An 18,173-nucleotide genomic window follows, 5' to 3' on the forward strand; every position below is an offset into this window, starting at 1 on the left:
CTGTGTTCAGGGCAGTGGAGTCGCTTTCTGCCGCTGAAGCCAATCTTGTGGCCCAGACTCAGTCACTCCAGCTGTCCCAGCATGCCTATCAATATTCTGCGACTGCATCTACTGCCCCACCCTCTGTGTTCTCGCTTACTCCTCCCGTCCAAGAGCCCCATCTGCCTCCTCCAGAAAGGTACTCAGGTGAGCCCAGTACCTGCCGCTCTTTTCTCTCCTAGTGCACTCTCATTTTTGAATTACAACCAACAACATTCTGACTGATCGAGCCAAGGTAGCCTATGTCGTCACCCAACTGTCCGGTCAGGCGAGAGAATGGGGAACAGCCATCTGGGAGGCAGGCTCACCTTTCTGCTTCAGTTTTCAGTTACTTTCTGAGAAGAGAAAAGCATTTGATTGCTCCAAACATGGGAGAGAGGCTGCCTGTGAAATGCTGCACATGCACCAGGGGCACAGATCTGAGATATTGAGGCCCTGGTTAAGAGAAATAAGGAGGGGCCTAACAGGTATAGGCAGGTACAAACAAACAAGGTGTTTATGGAGTGCAAGAAATATAAGAGAACACTTAAGAAAGAAATCGGGAAGGTGTAAAGAAGGCACGAGTTTGCCCTAGCAGACAAGGTGAAGGAGAATCCTAAGGGATTCTACAGATATGTTAAGAGCACAAGGGACAAAGTTGGTCCTGTGGAAGATCAGAATAGTAATCCATGCATAGAACCAAAAGAGATGTGGGAGATCTTAAATGAATGTTTTGCATTTGTGTTTACTCAGGAGACTGGCACAGAGTCCATAGAAGTGAGGCAAAGTGGGCCCGACACAGATTACAGAGGAAGAGGAGCTTGCTGTCTTGAGGCAAATCAGGCTGGACAATCCCTGGGGGTTGATAAGCTGCTCCTTGTGGGAGGCAAATGTAGAAATTGGCAGCCCTAGCAGAGATATTTAAATAATCCGTAGCAACAGGCGAGGTACTGGAAGATTGGAGGATAGCTAAAGTTATTCCACTCTAAAAATAAACTAGGAAACTATAGGGTGGTGAACCTGACCTTGATAGTGGAAGGTATCCTAAGGGACTGGATTAATGAGTATTTGGATAGATGAGGACTGATTAAGGATAGTCAGCATAGCTTTGAGTGTGGTACATCATGTCTAACCAATCTTTCAGAGCTTTTCAAGGAAGTTACCAGTAAAGCTGATGAAGACAAGACAGTGGATGTTGTCTACATGGATTTTAGCAAGGCATTTGACAAGATCCCGCATGGGAGGTTGGTCAAGAAAACTCAGTTGCTTAGCACTCAAGATGAGGCAGTAAATTGGTTTGGACCCTGGCTTTGTGAGAGAAGACAGAGAGTGGTAACCATAGATGGATGTCTCTCTGACTGGAGGCTCATGTCTGGTGGAGGGCCGCAGGGATTGGTGCTGGGACTGTTGTTGTCTGTCATCTATATCAATGACTTGGATGATAATGTGGTTAACTGGATCAGCAAATTTGCAGATGACACCAAGATTGGGGTGTAGTGGACAGCAAGGAAGACTATCATGGGTTGCAGAGAGATCTGCGTCAGCTGGAAAAATGGGCTGAAAAATGGCAGATGGAATTTAATGCAGACAGGTGTGAGGTGTTGCACTTTGGGAGGACTAATCAGGGTAGGTCTTACACAGTGAGTGGTAGGGCACTAAGGATTATGGTACAACAAAGAGAATCTGGGAATACAGGTCAGTAAAACGTTGAAAGAGGTGTCACAGGTAGATAAGGCCATAAAGAAACTTTTGGCACATTGGTCATCATCAAACAAAATATTGAGCACAAGAGATAGGACGTTATGTTGAAGTTGTATAAGACGTTAGTGAGGTTTAATTTGGAGTATTGTTTGCTGTTTTGGTCACCTACCTACAGGAAACATGTAAATAAAGTTGAAAGAGTACAGAGAAAATTTACAAGGATATTGCTGAGAACCAGAGTTATAAAGATTGAATAGGTTAGGAGTTTATTCTTCAAAATGTAGAAGATTGAAAGGAGATTTGATGGAGGTATACTGAATTATGAGGGGTATAGATAGGGTAAATGCAAGCAGGCTTTTTCCACTGAGGTTGGGTGGGACTACAACTAGAGGTCATGGGGTAATAGTGAGATGAGTAAAGCTTAAGGGGAACATGAGTCATGAGAGTGTGGAATGTGCTGCCAGCGTAAATTGTGGATACGATTCTGATTTCAATGTCTAAGAGAAGATTGGATAGGTACATGGATAGTAGGGGTATGGAGGGCTGTGATCCAAATGCAGGTCAATAGGAGTAGGGAATTTAAATGGTTCAGCACAGACTAGATTGGCCAAAGAGGCTGTTTCTGTACTCTACTATTCTACGACAATGACTATATTTTGCTATGTTATATGCCTTCTCTTTTCCTTTTATGCTGACTTTGATTTCCTTTGGCAGCCGCATCCTCCCTTTAGAATACTTCTTCACCTTTGGGCTATATCTATCCTGCACCTTCCAAATGGCCTCCAGAAACTCCAACTATTTCTGGTTTGCTGTTATCCCTGCTAGTGTCCACTGCCAATCAACTTTGGCCAGCTCTCCTCTCATGCTTCTGTAATTCCCTTTACTCCACTGATACACCTGACTTTTATCCTCTCCCTCTCAAACTGCAGAGTGAATTTTATCATATTGTGATCACTGTCTCTTTACCTTAAAGTTCCTTTACTTTAAGCTCCTTAATCAAATCTGATTCATTACACAACACCCAGTCCAGAATTGCCTTTCCCCTAGTGGGCTCAACCACAAGCTGCTCTAAAAAGCACCCCCTCCATAGGCACTCTACAAATTCCTTCTCTTGGGATCCAGCACCAACCTGATTTTCCTTGTTTACCTGTATATTGAAATCCCCCATGACTGCCATGCCTTCTCTATCTCCCATCGTAATTTGTATCCCACATCCAAGCTACTGTCCCAGTGCCTGAATGAAGTTCAAGTTTAATCATCATTCAACCATTCATGAATGCAGCCGACCAAAATAGTTCCTCCATGGCTAGGGTGTGAATCATACATAGCACAAGGCGCACACACAGCACATTCAAGATAGCAAGCGAAGATACATTTGTAACTCCCATCAGGGTCTTTTTACCTTTGCAGTTTCTTAACCCTACCCACAAGGATTCTACACCTTCTAATCCTATGTCACCTCTTTCTAATGATTTGATTTTTACCATCAGAGCCACCTCACTCCATCTGGCTATCTGCCTGCCTGTCCTTTCAATACAATGTCTATCCTCCCAACTGATCTTTTAGCCATGACTCGTAATGCCTACAACATCGTACCTGCCAATATCTAATTGTGCTACAAGATCTTTTACCTTATTCTGAATACTACATCCATTCAAATATAACACCTTCTGTCCTGTATTCATCTCTCTTATTGATTTCTGCCCCAATTTTACACTTCATTCATCCCACTAACTGCAATTTTGCCTTATCCTCTGCCTGTCCTTCCTCACAGTTTCATTGCACACTACATCTACATGTATATCAACTGTCCGGTCCTTAGCCTGATCATTCTGGTTCCCATACCCCTGCCAAATTTATTCAACCCCTCCCCAGCAGCTCCAGTAAATTTGCCCACAAGGATATTGGTTTCAAATGGGTTTAGGTGTAACCCATCCCTTTTTTACAGGTCATACTTAACCCTGAAGAGATCCCGATGATCCAGAAATCTGAAATCGAGCCCGCTGCACCATATCCTCAGCTTTGTATTTATTTGCCAAATTATTATATCTTTACCCCCATTGGTGCATGGCACAGACAGCACTCCAGGATGTCCTGCTTTTCAGCTTTCTACCTAACTCCCTATATTCTCTCTTCAGGACCTCTTCCCTGTGTCATTGGTACTATTATATATACCATGAATTCTGGCTGCTGACTCTCCCCCTTTAGAATGATGTGGACTCCATCAAGGACAACGCTGACCCTGCCTGCCACCGAGGAGGCAAAATACCATCCTGGTGTTTCTTTCACATCCACAGAATCTCCTGTCTGCTCCTCTAACTATGGAATCCCCCATCAGTACTACACTCCTCTTCTCCCCACTTCCCTTCTGAGCCAAGGAACCGGTTGCTGTGGGCCCCCCTCCCAGAGTATCCGAAGCAGTATGCCTGTGATTGATGGGTACAGTCACGAGGAGAGGATCTGAAGCAGTACGCCTGTGATTGACGGGTACGGTCACAGGGAGAGGATCTGAAGCAGTACGCCTGTGATTGACGGGTACGGTCACAGGGAGAGGATCTGAAGCAGTACGCCTGTGATTGACGGGTACGGTCACAGGGAGAGGATCTGAAGCAGTACGCCTGTGATTGACGGGTACGGTCACAGGGAGAGGATCTGAAGCAGTACGCCTGTGATTGATGGGTACGGTCACGGGGAAAGGATCCAGAGCAGTCCACCTGTGATTGACGGGTACAGTCACAGGGAGAGGATCTGAAGCAGTATGCCTGTGATTGACGGGTACAGTCACAGGGAGAGGATCTGAAGCAGTATGCCTGTGATTGATGGGTACAGTCACGGGGAGAGGATCTGGAGCGGTACGCCTGTGATTGACAGGTAAGGTCACGGGGAGAGGGTCCGGAGCAGTATGCCTATTGTTGACGGGTATAATCACAGGGGTACTCCTCTGTACTGGTTGCCTATTCCTTTTCTCTCTCCTGACAGTCACCCAGGTATCTGCTTTCTGCAACTTGGGGTAGTTACCTCCCTGCAGCTCCTGTCGCCTCCTCATTCTCCTGTATGACCTGAAGCTCATCGAGCTGCAGCTCCAGTTCCCTAACATGGTCTCTAAGGAGCTGCAGCTTGAAGCACTTCATGCAGATGTAGTTATCAGGGAGACTGGAGGACTCCAGGAGTTCCCATACCTCACACAAAGGACATACCACTATCTCTGGTCCCTTTCTCAGCCTAATATTTATGTACTAATAGACAAAGTAAGAAAAAAAACTTACAAGAAACTTACTTAGACCCTTTGCCTGTGCCTGTTGAGCTAAAGCTGGACCACTCTACCACTGGCCCACTCCAACAACATCCGCTCTGCTTATACCTCTCCTTCTTATTGGTTCAAATAAACTTACTCCTAAAGAGACTTGCAGTTTTCAAGTGGCTCCCACTATGCAAGATGTCACTCTCTCATTTAGTATTTCAAGCAAGGACTCACTCCCGATGAGACTTGCAATTTTCAAATGACTCCCGCGCTGCAAGATGTTGCTCTCTCTCCGGGTGAGAGCTACTGGGTTTACTTTCCTCAGGACTTTGAAGGGTCCAATGAAACGGGGTGCTAACTTTCTGGATTGCACTTAGAGAGGCAAATCATGAGGGAACAGAAGGCTGTAATGTGGGTCCATGCCTTCTCTTTTGGTTTGCCTTGGTCTCTGCTTTCCGGGTAGAGTCCAGCAAGATCTCTCTTGCCCTAATCCACTCTTGCTTGCAGGGTTGGATGAGATGTTCGGCTTCAGGGATCGCATCCTCAGCCTCTTGTCCCGGAAAGAGAAGCAGAGGATAACCAAACTGGCACTGGAACCCAATGCTGTGAGGTGTGGTGGGTGACCTCTGTCCATGTCAAATGGTCACACCACTCATCAGGTCTTTCTGAGGCCAGGCATCTCAGGGTACGTTCCAAATCTTGGTTGGTCTGCCGCCTGGCTGTTGGACTGTGAGTGAAATCCAGAGGAAAGGCTTGCTGTTGCCCCTATGAATTTACAGAACACCAACCAGAAATGTGATGTGCATTGTGGACCACAATATGAGACAATGTCCACTGGGAGTCTGTGGATAATGAAGACCAGGACCAGGACAATTTTGGCCATCCACACCACAGACAGTAGCTTCTCCAAGGCAGTGAATTTGCAGGCTTTCGAAAACTGATCGACAGCTACCATGATGACTGACTTCTCCTTGGACGGCAGAAGACCCATGCCAAAATCCATGCAGATGTGCGCCCAAGGTCTTTCTGGAACCAGTAGGGGGTAGAGGAGCCCTTGAGGTCAGGTATGTGGCTTCCTGTTCCAGACGCACACCTCGCATGCCTGAACGTACTGCTGAACTTCTTTCATCATTCTGGGCCACCAATACCTCCTCTTGATAAACCTGAGGGTCCTGGCAACCCTGGGTGTGCAGTCATTTTCGAAGAATGTCCCATTGGAATACCGAGGGCCAGATGGAAATTTGGATGAACAGCAGACCTGGATAACTCTTCTTCGGAATCTCCCCTTGTGCTTTGTCCTTGTGGACAAGTGCTTCATACCCAAACAAATTGGTGCTACCATCCCTTGCATGGAGTAAGATGGTGGTAGAGTGTTCCTCTGTTCATCAAACTGATGGGACAGGGCATCTGGATTCTGGTTCTTCAACCTCAATTGATAGGTCAGGATGAATTCAAAACGGTTAAAGAACAAAGCTCACCTGGCCTGCCTGCAATTCAGCCTCTTGGCCTCCTGAATATAAGCCAGGTTCTTGTGGTCATTTCATACGATGAAAGGATTCTTGGCCCCTCCCAGCCAGTTACAACATTCCTCCAAAGCTAACTTAACCACAAAAAGCTCCTGATTGTCAATGTCATAGTTCCTCTCTGCCGGGGATAGCCGCCTGGGGAAGAATACACATGAGTGCAGTTTACTGTCCGAAGGTGGTCATTGAGACAAGACGGCACCCACTCTGATGTCTGAGCTGTCCACTTCCATGATGAAGGGAAGGTCCCTGTTAGGAGAAACTAAGTTGGGAGCTGTTGTGAACTACTATTTAATTTCTACTAAAGCAGCCTCCACTTCAATAATCCAGACAAAAGGGCCTGTGAATTTCTAAGTCAGCGCTGTCAGTGGATCTGCCACTGAGCTGAAGTTCATGATGAACTTCTGGTAGGAGTTTTCAAACCCCAGGAATTCACTGGACTTGTTTGATACTGGATGGTGGTGGCTAGTCTCTGATAACCTGAGTCTTGGTAGGATCCATCTTGAGATTGTCATTGGAGATGATGAAATATAAAAATGAAACAGTCGTCATGTTTGGACTTCTCCAAATTGACATAGAAGTCTCTTTAAAATCTCAATGAATTGAGTGAAATGCTCCTCCTTGGACTTTGAGAAGATTAGGATATCCTCTAAGCAGACAAAGGTTTACTTATGGAGAGCATCCCGGAGCACGTTGTTTACAAAGGCTTAGAAAATGGCTGGAGCATTTGCAAGACTGAAGGGCATAACCAGGTACTCGATGGTGCCCTGTTGGTGTATTGAATGCCATCTTCCACTCATTGCCTTCCCCGATACGGACCAAATTGTATGCACTCTGTAAGTCTAGTTTTGTGAATATCCTCACCCCTTGGAGCATCTTGAAAGCCGTATTCATGAGTGGAAAGGGGTAGATATTTTCCCTATAATCCCCTACAATCAATGCACGGCCAAAGGCTCCCATCTTTCTTTGTTACGAAGAAGAAGTCTGTGCTGCCGGTGAGGTGCAGGGCTGAATGAAGACCGATGGCAAGAGCTTCCTTTATATACTCCTCCACTGCTGTTCTCTCTGGGCCTGAGAGTGCGTACAATTGACTCCGCAGGGGACAAGTACCAGGCAGCAGGTCTATAGCACTGTTGTAGGGTCATGCAGTGGAAGAGCTGAGGCCTTTCTCTTGCTAAAGACCTCCTCCAAGTCCTTGCAGACGGAAGGGATTCTGACCGGTTTGGGTGATGGGTGATTTGACAGACCTCAGAGTTCACTCCATACGCTCACGAAGTTTACTGTCAGAAACAGTCGCCAAATCAGAGCCCAAGTCCCTATCTCAGGCAACAGCAGCAAAGCATTACAGAGGGTTCTGGCCTCCCTGGGAATAGGCTTCAAGGATCGGTGTAAAGAAGTCTTTCCCTTCCTTGAGACCTGGCGGCTAGATTCCATAAGCTTAGCGGCAAGTTTCCCAGACTGCTCGGGCATCTCCTTGGTCCTCTCCTGAGCTATAGATTCCCTCTGTCTAGTCAGGACTGTGCAACTAGACTGTGTCAGAAATCGCACAGTCCCATTGGCTGGAACCAGCTTGTCCACTCCTGAGGACTGGACTAGGTCTCCAGAAGGTCTCGGGTTCTCTTGCACTGAAGGCTGCCCCCTTATTGGTTGTTGGTCACGGGAGAGTCTGGGTGTCAGAACACCACGCCACTAACAAACCCTCTTACAATGATGGACCAAGCCTTTGTTCTCCCTTCCCTCCAGTCCACAGATGGGTTCTGCTGGGACAGCCCGGGGTACCCGAGGATCAGGGGTATGACTGGAGAGCCAATAATGTAGAAACTAATGTCCCCTGTCCTCGTCTGCAAAACCACGGTCTGTTGCCGGATCTGCCTGGAACCTAGCGGGCTGCCATCCAAGACAGTTGCGGGCATGGACTGGCTCAGTCGTACTGTGACGAGAGTCCTTGACGAGGATGATTTGGACCCAAATCCCAGGGTATCCGAAGCAAGGTTTGAGACACGTTATCAAACTGGATCTGAGCACAAAACAAACGCTAGGTGATATCACTAGTAGGCTTACGGTTGAGCACCAAACCACAGTTTGGGTGTTCCTTAAATACTCGATTCTTGGCACCCAAAACATGATTATCAATTAGCGGGGCCATCCTGAACCCTTAAAGGGGCTGCGACAGCAACCTGTACTCCGGGGAGTTTGAGCATCTAAATCCTGGAAGCTGGTGTGGTTGGGGGGGGGGCGTCCCATTACAGTTGTGTTAAAAAGCCCCTAATTTGATACTATCTCACTAGTGGAAATACATCAACTCTAACCTGTCTTGGCTTATTAATCCATCACACTAAGGTCCAGCCCTGCTGTACAATGGAACTCGCTGCTGACTGTGGACAAAGATAGGATCAAGTGGCTGAAGCCAACATCCCTGATAACTCCACTTTCCCCACCAACTCTTCTCCAAATTAAAGGGTAACTCCAGCAATCATTGACAAATAAATCAGCAATTATTGACAAATAAATCAGCATTTTCTTTGTTTCATTTTCTTTCTACCCTTTTGTTTAATTGGTAAAAATTTAGGTGACAAGGGCAGTTTGACCAACAGTAGGTTCTATATCGGGCATCCAGTTCCCACAATGACTCTACACTATTTAACTTGATGTTCAGATTGCAACAGATGGTGATATCCACGTTTATATTCCAGTGGAGGAGTTAGCCAAAGCAGAAAGGATAATTTTAAACATGACTAAAATCATGGTTTTATCTAAGCTCTCCAACTTGATGTTAGATTAATCCCAGACATTGGAGGACATGCAGACAGGTTGGGATTTACATCACTGCTCTGACCTGACCTCACTATACATCCCAAAGAGGAAGAAGTATTCTGAAGGAAAGATGACACAACCATGGCTAACAAGAGAGTGAAAACCAACATAAAAACCAAAGAGAGGGATAAAATTGAGCAAAAATTAGTGGGAAGTTAAGAGGATTAGGAAGCTTTTAAAAACCAACAGAAGGCAACTAAAAAATCATTAAGAAGGTAAAGATGGAATACGAAAGTAAGCTAGCCAGTAATATTAAAGAGAATACCAAAAGTTTCTTCAGATACATAAAGTGTAAAAGAGATGTAAGAGTCGATATCAGACTGCTGGAAAACGATGCTGGAGAGCTAGTAACGGGGGACAAGGAAATGGTGGATAAAGTGAGTAAGTATTTTGCATCGGTCTTCACTGTGAAGACACTAGGACTTTCTGGTGTCAGGGACCATGGAGTGTGTGAAGTTACCATAACTGAAGAGAATGTTCTTGTGAAGCTGAAAGGTCTGAAGGTAGATAAGTCACCTGGACCAGATGGTGTACACCTCAGAGATCTGAAAGAGGTGGCTGAAGAGATTGTGGAGGCATTAGTAATGATTTTTCAAGAATCACTAGATTCCAGAAAGGTTCTGGAAGACTGAATAATTGCAAATGTCACTCCACTCTTCAAGAAGGGAAAGAGGCAGAAGAAAGGAAACTATCACCCAGTTAATCAGACCATAGTGGTTGGGAAGATGTTGGAGTTGATTGTTAAGGTTGAGATCTCTGGCACCTTGGAGGCACATGATAAAATAGGCCATAGTCAGCATAGTTTCCTCAAGAGAAAATTCTTTGAAGAAATAACAAGCAGGTTGGACAAAGGAGAATCAGTTGATGTTGTGTACTTGGATTTTCAGGAGGTCTTTGACAAGGTGCCACACGTGAGGCTGCTTAACAAGCTACGAGCCCATGGTATTACAGGAAAGTTTCTAGTATGGATAAAATAGTGGCTGGCAGCAGACAAGAGTGAGAATAAAGGGAACCTTTTCTGGTTGACTGCCAGTGACTAATTGGGTTCAACAGGGGTCTGTGTTGGGACCGATTCTTTTTACATTATATGTCAATAATTTGGATTGATTGCAAAGTTTGCAGACGATATGAAGATAGGTGGAGGGACAGGTAGTTTTGAGGAAGTAGAGAGGCTGCAGAAGGACTCAAACAGATTAGGAGAATGGGCAAAGAAGTGGCAGATGGAATACAGTGTCGGGAAGTGTATGGTCATGCTCTCTGTAGAAGAAATGAAAGGGTTGACTATTTTCTAAATGGAGAAAATATACAACAAACTGAGATGCAAAGGGACTTAGGAGTCCTTGTGCAGGATTCCCTAAAGGTTAATTTGCAGGTTGAATCTGTGGTGAGGAAGGCAAATGCAATGTCCGTATTAATTTCAAGAGGGCTGGAATATAAAAGCAAGGACGTAATGTTGAAGCTTCATAAAGCACTGGTGACACCTCACTTAGACTATTGTGAGCAGGTTTGGTCCCCTTATCTTAGAGAGGATGTGCTGACATTGGAGATGGTTCAAAGGAGGTTCACAAAAATGATTCCAGGTTTGAAAGGCTTGTCATATAAACACCGTTTGATCGCTCTGGGCCTGTATTCACCAGAATTCAGAAGAATGAGGGGTGACCTCATCGAAACCTATTGAATGGTGAAAGGCCTTGATACAGTGGATGTGGAGAGGATGTTTCCTCTGGTGGGAGAGTCTAAGACCAGAGGACACAGCTTCAGGATAGATGGGTGTCACTTTAGAACAGAGATGAGAGGAATTTCTTTAGCCAGAGGATGGTGAATCTGTGGAATTCTTTGGCACAGGCAGCTGTCTGTATATATGTATATGTCTTTAGTATTTATGAATATTATACAAGTCTTTATATATATTTCAGGCAGAGGTTGATAGATTTTTAATTGGTCAGGGTATGATCGGATATAGGGAGAAGGCAGGAGAGGAAGATTGGATCAGCCATGATGAAATGATGGAGCAGATGCGATGGGCCAAATGGCCTAATTCTGCTCCTATATCTTATAGTCTTATCAGGCCTTGACTCAGCATCCTCTCCCAGCGTTGCCCGCCCTGGCCATACCTGCACTATCAAAAGTTTAGTTCTCTGAATCACCCAGGAGATCGCAAAAGCGTCAGATCATTCAGTCGGTTCAAAAATACCTTCTTAAAAGGGGAAACTGCAGGCTGCAGGTTGTAGTGACTGCAGTTCAGAAGAAGTATCTGGTAGTTTTGTAAGCTATCTGCAAAACATCGCCATTGGTCACTGGCGCCATCTTTCATAGAACTGTCCAGTGCATGAATAGGACCATCAGCCCATAGCCTTCCTGTGCCAAATTAACCTAAATCCCTTCTGCCTCCTGCCTGTATGTGAACCATACCCCTTCACTCCCTGCATATTCATGTGTCTATCTAATCACCTCCAAAACACCAATATTGCATTTGCTTCCATCACCACATCTGGCAGCCCATTCCACGACCTATCACCTTCTGTGTAAAAAAAAAGCTTGCCCCTTTTAAACTTTCTCCCTCTCACCTTAAATACTTGTATTTGTTGGTCAGAGCTGAAAAGTTATGAAGCATAATGGTTCTGGTCAGTTACTGGGAAGGGTCAAAGCCATTGATACCACAACTTTTTTATATCAAACTGCAAATTGTTAGCTCTTGAGAAACAACTTGTCTAAAAGCCACATAAAGTTTTAGCACTGCACTACGTGGAAAGTACACTGAAAAAATATAGACACAAGAGATTCCACAGACACTGGAAATCTTAAGCAACACACTTAAAATGCTGTAGGAACTCAGCAGGTCCAGTCCTGAAGAAGGGTCTTGGCCAGAAATGTCTCCTCCATATATGCTGCCAGACCTGCTGAGTTTCTCCACAATTTTGAATGTATTCATTAACAAAAGACAGTCTCCCGTGTCTCCTCTCAATGGAGACAATCTGTGTGGCCTTGGGTGTGAACTGTTTGCAGTCCCACGCTCCTCAAGTCTCCCTGTTTCTCACATGTACACTCAGTTTCATTTCCCATCCAACCCCTGATGGACACTAACTGAACAGAGAGTGGCCATGCACCCAATGCACCTAGCTGGCAGGGCGCCCACCAATCAATCACAATTTTATTAAATCTTGAGGGCTTTTGTTCTGAAATTCCATTCACAGCTTCTGGGACAAAGGTAAAGGTTTGCAGAAGGCTTTGCACTGAGGAACGGAACACGAACTCAAGACCAATTTGAGAATGCAATTGGCAGTAAAAGCCAGGATACAGTACCCACTAATAAAGCTTCTTTCTCTGACTTGAGGGATTGAGTGGCAGCATCTCCCTCGCTGGTCCTCCGGCTCTGGGTGAATGCATTCGACTTCTGCACAGGAAACACAAAGCAGAATCATGGGAGTAACAGGAGCCTCTGACAAGCCAAAGACACATTTTATTATCTATGTGATTACAAGCAATTATTCTCTACTAATGTTGGCGTGTGGCCAAGTGGTTAAGGCATTCGTCTAGTGATCTGAAGGTCGCTAGTTCGAGCCTTGGCCGAGGCAGTGTGTTGTGTCCTTGAGCAAGGCACTTAACCACACATTGCTCTGCGATGACACCCACACAAGCTGTATGGATCCTAATGCCTTTTCCTTGGACAACATTGGTGGCGTGGAGAGAGGAGACCTGCAGCATAGGCAACTGCCGGTCTTCCATACAACCTTGCCCAGGCCTGCGCCCTGGAAAACCTTCCAAGGTGCAAATTCATGGTCTCACGAGACTAACAGATGCCTATAAAATTCTTTACTAATTACACTCATTCCCTCAAGGGAAACTGTTGAAGGTTAAAACATTAAATAAATCATAATGGACTTGAAAAAATCGTGTTCCTCTTTTACCTTTTTGCTGTCAGGAGGTGTGACAGTGTACTCGTTTCATTACTGCACTACAGCCAAAGGTCTGGACCATTAGTTCAGACTTGAAAGCAAATCACACAAGAGCACAAGAAATAGGAGAAGCCCCTTAAGCCTGCCCTGCCATTCAGTATCATTGTGGCACATCTACGCTGGCCTCAACTCCTCTCCTGCATCAGTTCCTCATATCCCTCAGTTCCCGATTCCTCTTTAAGTACCAGCAATGATCACAGAATCAGGTTTAATATCACTGGCATATGTCATGAAATTTGTTGTTTTGCAGCAGCAGTACATCACAATACATAATAAAAAATACAAATGACAATAAGATATATATAATTAAATAAGTAGTGCATAAAGAGAGCAAAAAAAAAGAGGTAGTGTACATGGGTCCACGGTCCATTCAGTAACTTAATGAAGTTGTTCCTGAATCATTGAGGGTGAGTCTTTGGGCTCCTGTACCTCCTCCTTCAAGGTAGCAATGAGAAAATGGCATGTCCTGGGTGATGGAGGCCATTAACGATCGATGCCACGTTTCTGAGGCATCGCCTTATGAAGATGCCCTCAGTGGTGGGGAGGCTAGTGCCATGATGGAGCTGGTTGAGTTTGCAACCTGTGCGGTGGCCCCTCCTGATTCTGCCCCCAGCAAGGGAGGCTCCGAGTATGGTTTTGCATAAGTCACCAGACCAAATAATTAAGGCGACTCGGCTCAGCAACAAGTCTGTTCAAAGACGAAAAGATGAAATGTCTGATAATGTGGAAGACACATTGTGCAACGTACTTAGGACAACAGAATTTGTCCTGCAGTTAGATGAGTCAATATTGCCAGGCAACAAATCTTTGCTTCTTGGTTATGTTCACTTTATAAAAAATGAAAGCATGGTCCAAGAGTTGTTATTTGCAAGGGGGCTAGAAACAGACATGAAGAAGGAGTCAATATTTTGGGTTGCTGAGCAATTTTTCAAAGAGAAGGACATTAATTTCACCAACATTCTTGCTTGTGAAACAGACGGGCCACCATTGATGACAGAACACCACCGTGGGGTTATTACTTCTTTATAAAAAGCTGTACCTAATATATTTACCATTAACCATGTAATTCACAGACAACATTTTATTGAAGAAAACCATATAAACCATTAAATATACAGTGGTAAAAAAAAAATCAGGTCCCATGCTCTCAGTTCTTGACTATTTTGAGAACCTTGTGCTGAGAACGATGAACAGTTTGAATGCCTCCTGTAGCACACAGAAGTCAGGTGGCTCTCAAAAGGAAAATGCCTGAGATGTTTTTATACACTTTTTCAAACTGTGATAAAATTCTTTGAACCCTCAAATGCTTCAAGCAGTAATCAACTCAAGAATATTAGCCATTACATTGCTTATTTGTCAGAATTATTCACGAAGCTTACTGAAATCAGTCTTCAATTGCATAAAAATGACATGAATCTTATCAAAAGTCCAATCAGTCATCTCCACATTTCCTTCAAGTTAACCCCATGTAAGTGCAACATTGGCTATCGTAACCTTTTCCAATTTCTCAGCCTCTCTGAGTTGGAAAGGAAAGAAAGAATACCAGATGATGATCTTCAAGTATACTGTGCCCATCTGGCTGAATGCATAAAAACATGTCAGAGATTTCAGAACCTTCTCTTGATCAAAATTCCAAATCGGGTAATAAATCAATTCTGAACACTTTGTCAAGAAATGTCACTTTGAGGAAGCTTGACCCAAACACAGAGCAGTGGAAACAATTTAGCAATAAACTGCAAAATAACAAGCCAGAAGGGGCCACAAAACAAGAAGGAACAGATACTCAACATGATAAGGCAACAAGGTAACTGAAGGCTGGGAGCAACTGGTTGAGGCTGGCTGGTTTGTGTGAGTGAACAAGGGCTGTGGATGAGAGCAGGGTTTAAATAGGCTGCAGGTGAGGAGTTGGAAACGAGTGGCAGGTGACCCCTGTTAGCTGGGTGCTGGATGGATACAGGGAGGAGGCTTCATTTGAAGGCCTGACAGGAAACCCTTCCCCTATGGCCAGCCCAACAAACCAGGACGATCTAGAAGGTAACAGTGGAAACTCTGATGAGCGATGGATCCAAGATGTAACTGGATGGCACCAAAGATCCCTCGTCTGGGTCATGCTCTTTCCAGTCAATCAGTTTCTGCGCACAACGTCCACGACAACGTGGATCCATCAACCGGCAAACGGTGTACACTGGACCACCTTCCACCATCCTTGGTTCCAGAGGTGAGTTGAGTGGTCCATGGACAATGGGCTTGAGGCAGGACATGTGGAAGGAACGCGTGATCCTGAGAGATGGTGGCAGTTTGAAACAGTGACTGGATTGATGCCATGGTTATTCTCTTGAAAGGAACAATGAACTGAGGCGAGAGCTTGCAGGAGTCAGTGAGCTGGGACAGAACTTGGGTGAATAGCCAGACATGGTCCCCAGGCTGGAGTAGTCTGGCTGGGTGCTGACAGTGGTTAGCCTGGAGGCAGTAGGCTCGGCTGGCAGCTCGAATGGCCCTCGTGCTCTCTTCTGAGCATCCCTGCAGCAAACCATGGCCCTGGCAGACGAGACCGCCACTGCTGGCTTCTCTGTGGGGAACCACAGGGGTTGGTAGCAATGAAACACCTCAAAAGATGACATACTCGTGCTAAAGGATGTGTGTAGTTTGTGGGACAGTTCAATCCAGAGCAGATACTTCTTCCATGTGGAATGTTTAGAGGTGGTGAAGCATCTCAGAAACTTCTCCACATGCAGATTGTCTCTTTCTGAGTGGCCATGGAGGCAAACTACATGTCGGAGAACCAAGTCCACTGTCTCAGTGGCGGATGGAAGTTTGGGGAGAGCAATGACGTGGGCTGCCTTGGAGGACTGGTCCAACACTGTCGTGATCACCATGGCCTGATCAAAAAGTGGCGAGCCTGTGATGAAATCCACGGTGATGTGGGACTACAGGGTCAAGGGATCAGCAAGGAACCAAGAGGGCTGCTGGGTGGAGTGTTTGGACTGGGCACGTACAGGGCAGGCAGCAACGGACTGATGTGAACTTGTGATTATGGTGAGGCACCAGAACCGGCATTGCAGAAAGTCCAGAGTCCATCTTGGGCCTGGATGGCCAGAGAGAGGTGAGAAGAGGGCCCACTCAGTGCCTCAGAGTATATAGATGCTGGCACGTACACATGGTCGGCAGGCGTGTCATTTGGAGCAGGCTCGTGCTGTAGGGCCTAGCGGATCTGGTTCTCGAAATACCAGGTGATCGGAGAGAGGACCTGGGAGGATGGGTCAAAGGTCAATCCCTGTTTCAGCCGGGTCACGACAGGGCAATTGCCTTAGTGTCTTTGGAACCGAGGCAGTAGGAGATGGCGAAATGGAATTGCTCCTAGGAGAGGACCCAGTGAGCCTGACCTGGGTTGAGTTGGTGGGTCTGTTGTCTGGATATGAGGTTCTGGTGGTCAGTCCAGATCAGGAAGGGCTTGATGATTCCCATCAGCCGATGTCCCCATTCCTCCAAGGCCCATTTAATGATGAGTCGCTCTCTGTCTCCTACTCCATAATGGCGCTACGTAGAGTTAAATTTAAACTGTGTAGAGAAGACACAGGGGTGTGCCTTCCCACTTGGTCCTCGGTGGGAGAGGATAGCCCTGGAAATGTCAGATGTGCCCATGCCCACCACAAAAGGTCCAGAGGAGTTTGGATGAATGGGAGAGTGGTGGAGCTCCTTGAAAGTTTGGTCCATGGCAACAGGCCAGGTTATACACGAGGTGGGTGATATGGTGAGGGAGGTGGGAGGAGAGGCGATTTGGCTGTAGTTTCAGATGAAACAGTGGGAGAAGCTGGAGAACCCCAAGAAGTTCTGTAGCTGTTTGAGGAGCGCAGTCGGGGCCATTCAATAATGGTGTGCACAATCTATGGGCCCATGGTTATGCGTTGGGGTGAAAGGGCGTGACCCAGGAAGGAAATGACTGGGGTGTAGAACTGGCATTTCTCTAACTTGCAGTAGAGTTGGTTTTTGACGAGACACTGAAGGACTGAATGGTCATGACAGTTTGGTCTTGGGGGTCCGTGGAGAAGATGAGGATGTTGTTGAGGCAGACAAACACAGACCTGTGTAACATGTCTCAGAGGTTCTCATCGATGAAGGCTTGGTAAACGGCTGAACTGGTGGAAAGTCTGAAAGGCATCACCAAGTATTCATAGTGGCCAGTGGGTGTTATGAACATCGTCTTCCACTCATCTCCCTGGCGGATGAGGATCACTCTGTAGATCCAGTTTAATGAATATGGGCTGTCCAAAGGAGAGAGACTAACAGTTCTTAATGGTGATTTTGTTGGTTCCACATTAGTGAATGCAGGGGTGAAGACTCCTATTGTTCTTTCTGACAAAGAAGAATCCTACACCAGTGAGGGCCTGTGATGGTCAAGTAAAGAGGTGCTGTAGCATTTCGGCGATCTAGTCGTTCATGGCTTGGGTCTCAGGACTGGAGATGGAGAACACGACCTCGAGGAGTGGGGGCCAGGTGGGGGTTGATTGTGTTGTGTGTTGTCTGTGACACTGGCTTCCCTTTTACTGAAGGCAATGGTCAAGTCACGGTATTCCTATGGGATTTGGTGAGGTCGAGAGTTTCCTCCGTCTCCATGGATTTACGGGGTGAAGTCAGCTGAGGATGCAGGCAGGTGGGTCCCCACCCTGGCAGTGAACCGGATGGCCAGCTGAACTGGGGAGAGCCAGGGGGAACCCAAGACGAGAGGAGTGTTGGGTGGGTCGATCAGGAGCACTTTGATGCTCATCTGCACAGGTTGTGTGCATGCTCTGACCATCACAGACCCCAGGGATGTCCATCAGTGGCTCTGATACACAACGGATAAGACAGAGGCTTAGTAGCGAGTCCAAGCTGCACGCACAGAGTCCGGTCCAGAAAGTTGGCTACAGTGCCGGAATCCAC

The 18,173-nt window shown here is 46.1% G+C and overlaps 1 protein-coding gene across 5 annotated transcripts in view; it reads right to left on the reverse strand.

Moving 5' to 3' along the window:
- The window catches only part of enox1 (ecto-NOX disulfide-thiol exchanger 1), a 364,527-nt gene that overhangs the window by 8,100 nt on the left and 338,254 nt on the right, over positions 1–18,173 (reverse strand). For all 5 annotated transcript variants that reach the window (XM_063051175.1, XM_063051176.1, XM_063051178.1 and 2 more), the window contains one exon: positions 12,601–12,691. In XM_063051175.1, the coding sequence (XP_062907245.1) occupies positions 12,601–12,691 (91 nt within the window). The remainder of the gene's footprint in view (positions 1–12,600; positions 12,692–18,173) is intronic.

The sequence above is a fragment of the Mobula hypostoma genome, chromosome 6, assembly GCF_963921235.1.
Source record: "Mobula hypostoma chromosome 6, sMobHyp1.1, whole genome shotgun sequence".
NCBI lineage: Eukaryota > Metazoa > Chordata > Chondrichthyes > Myliobatiformes > Myliobatidae > Mobula > Mobula hypostoma.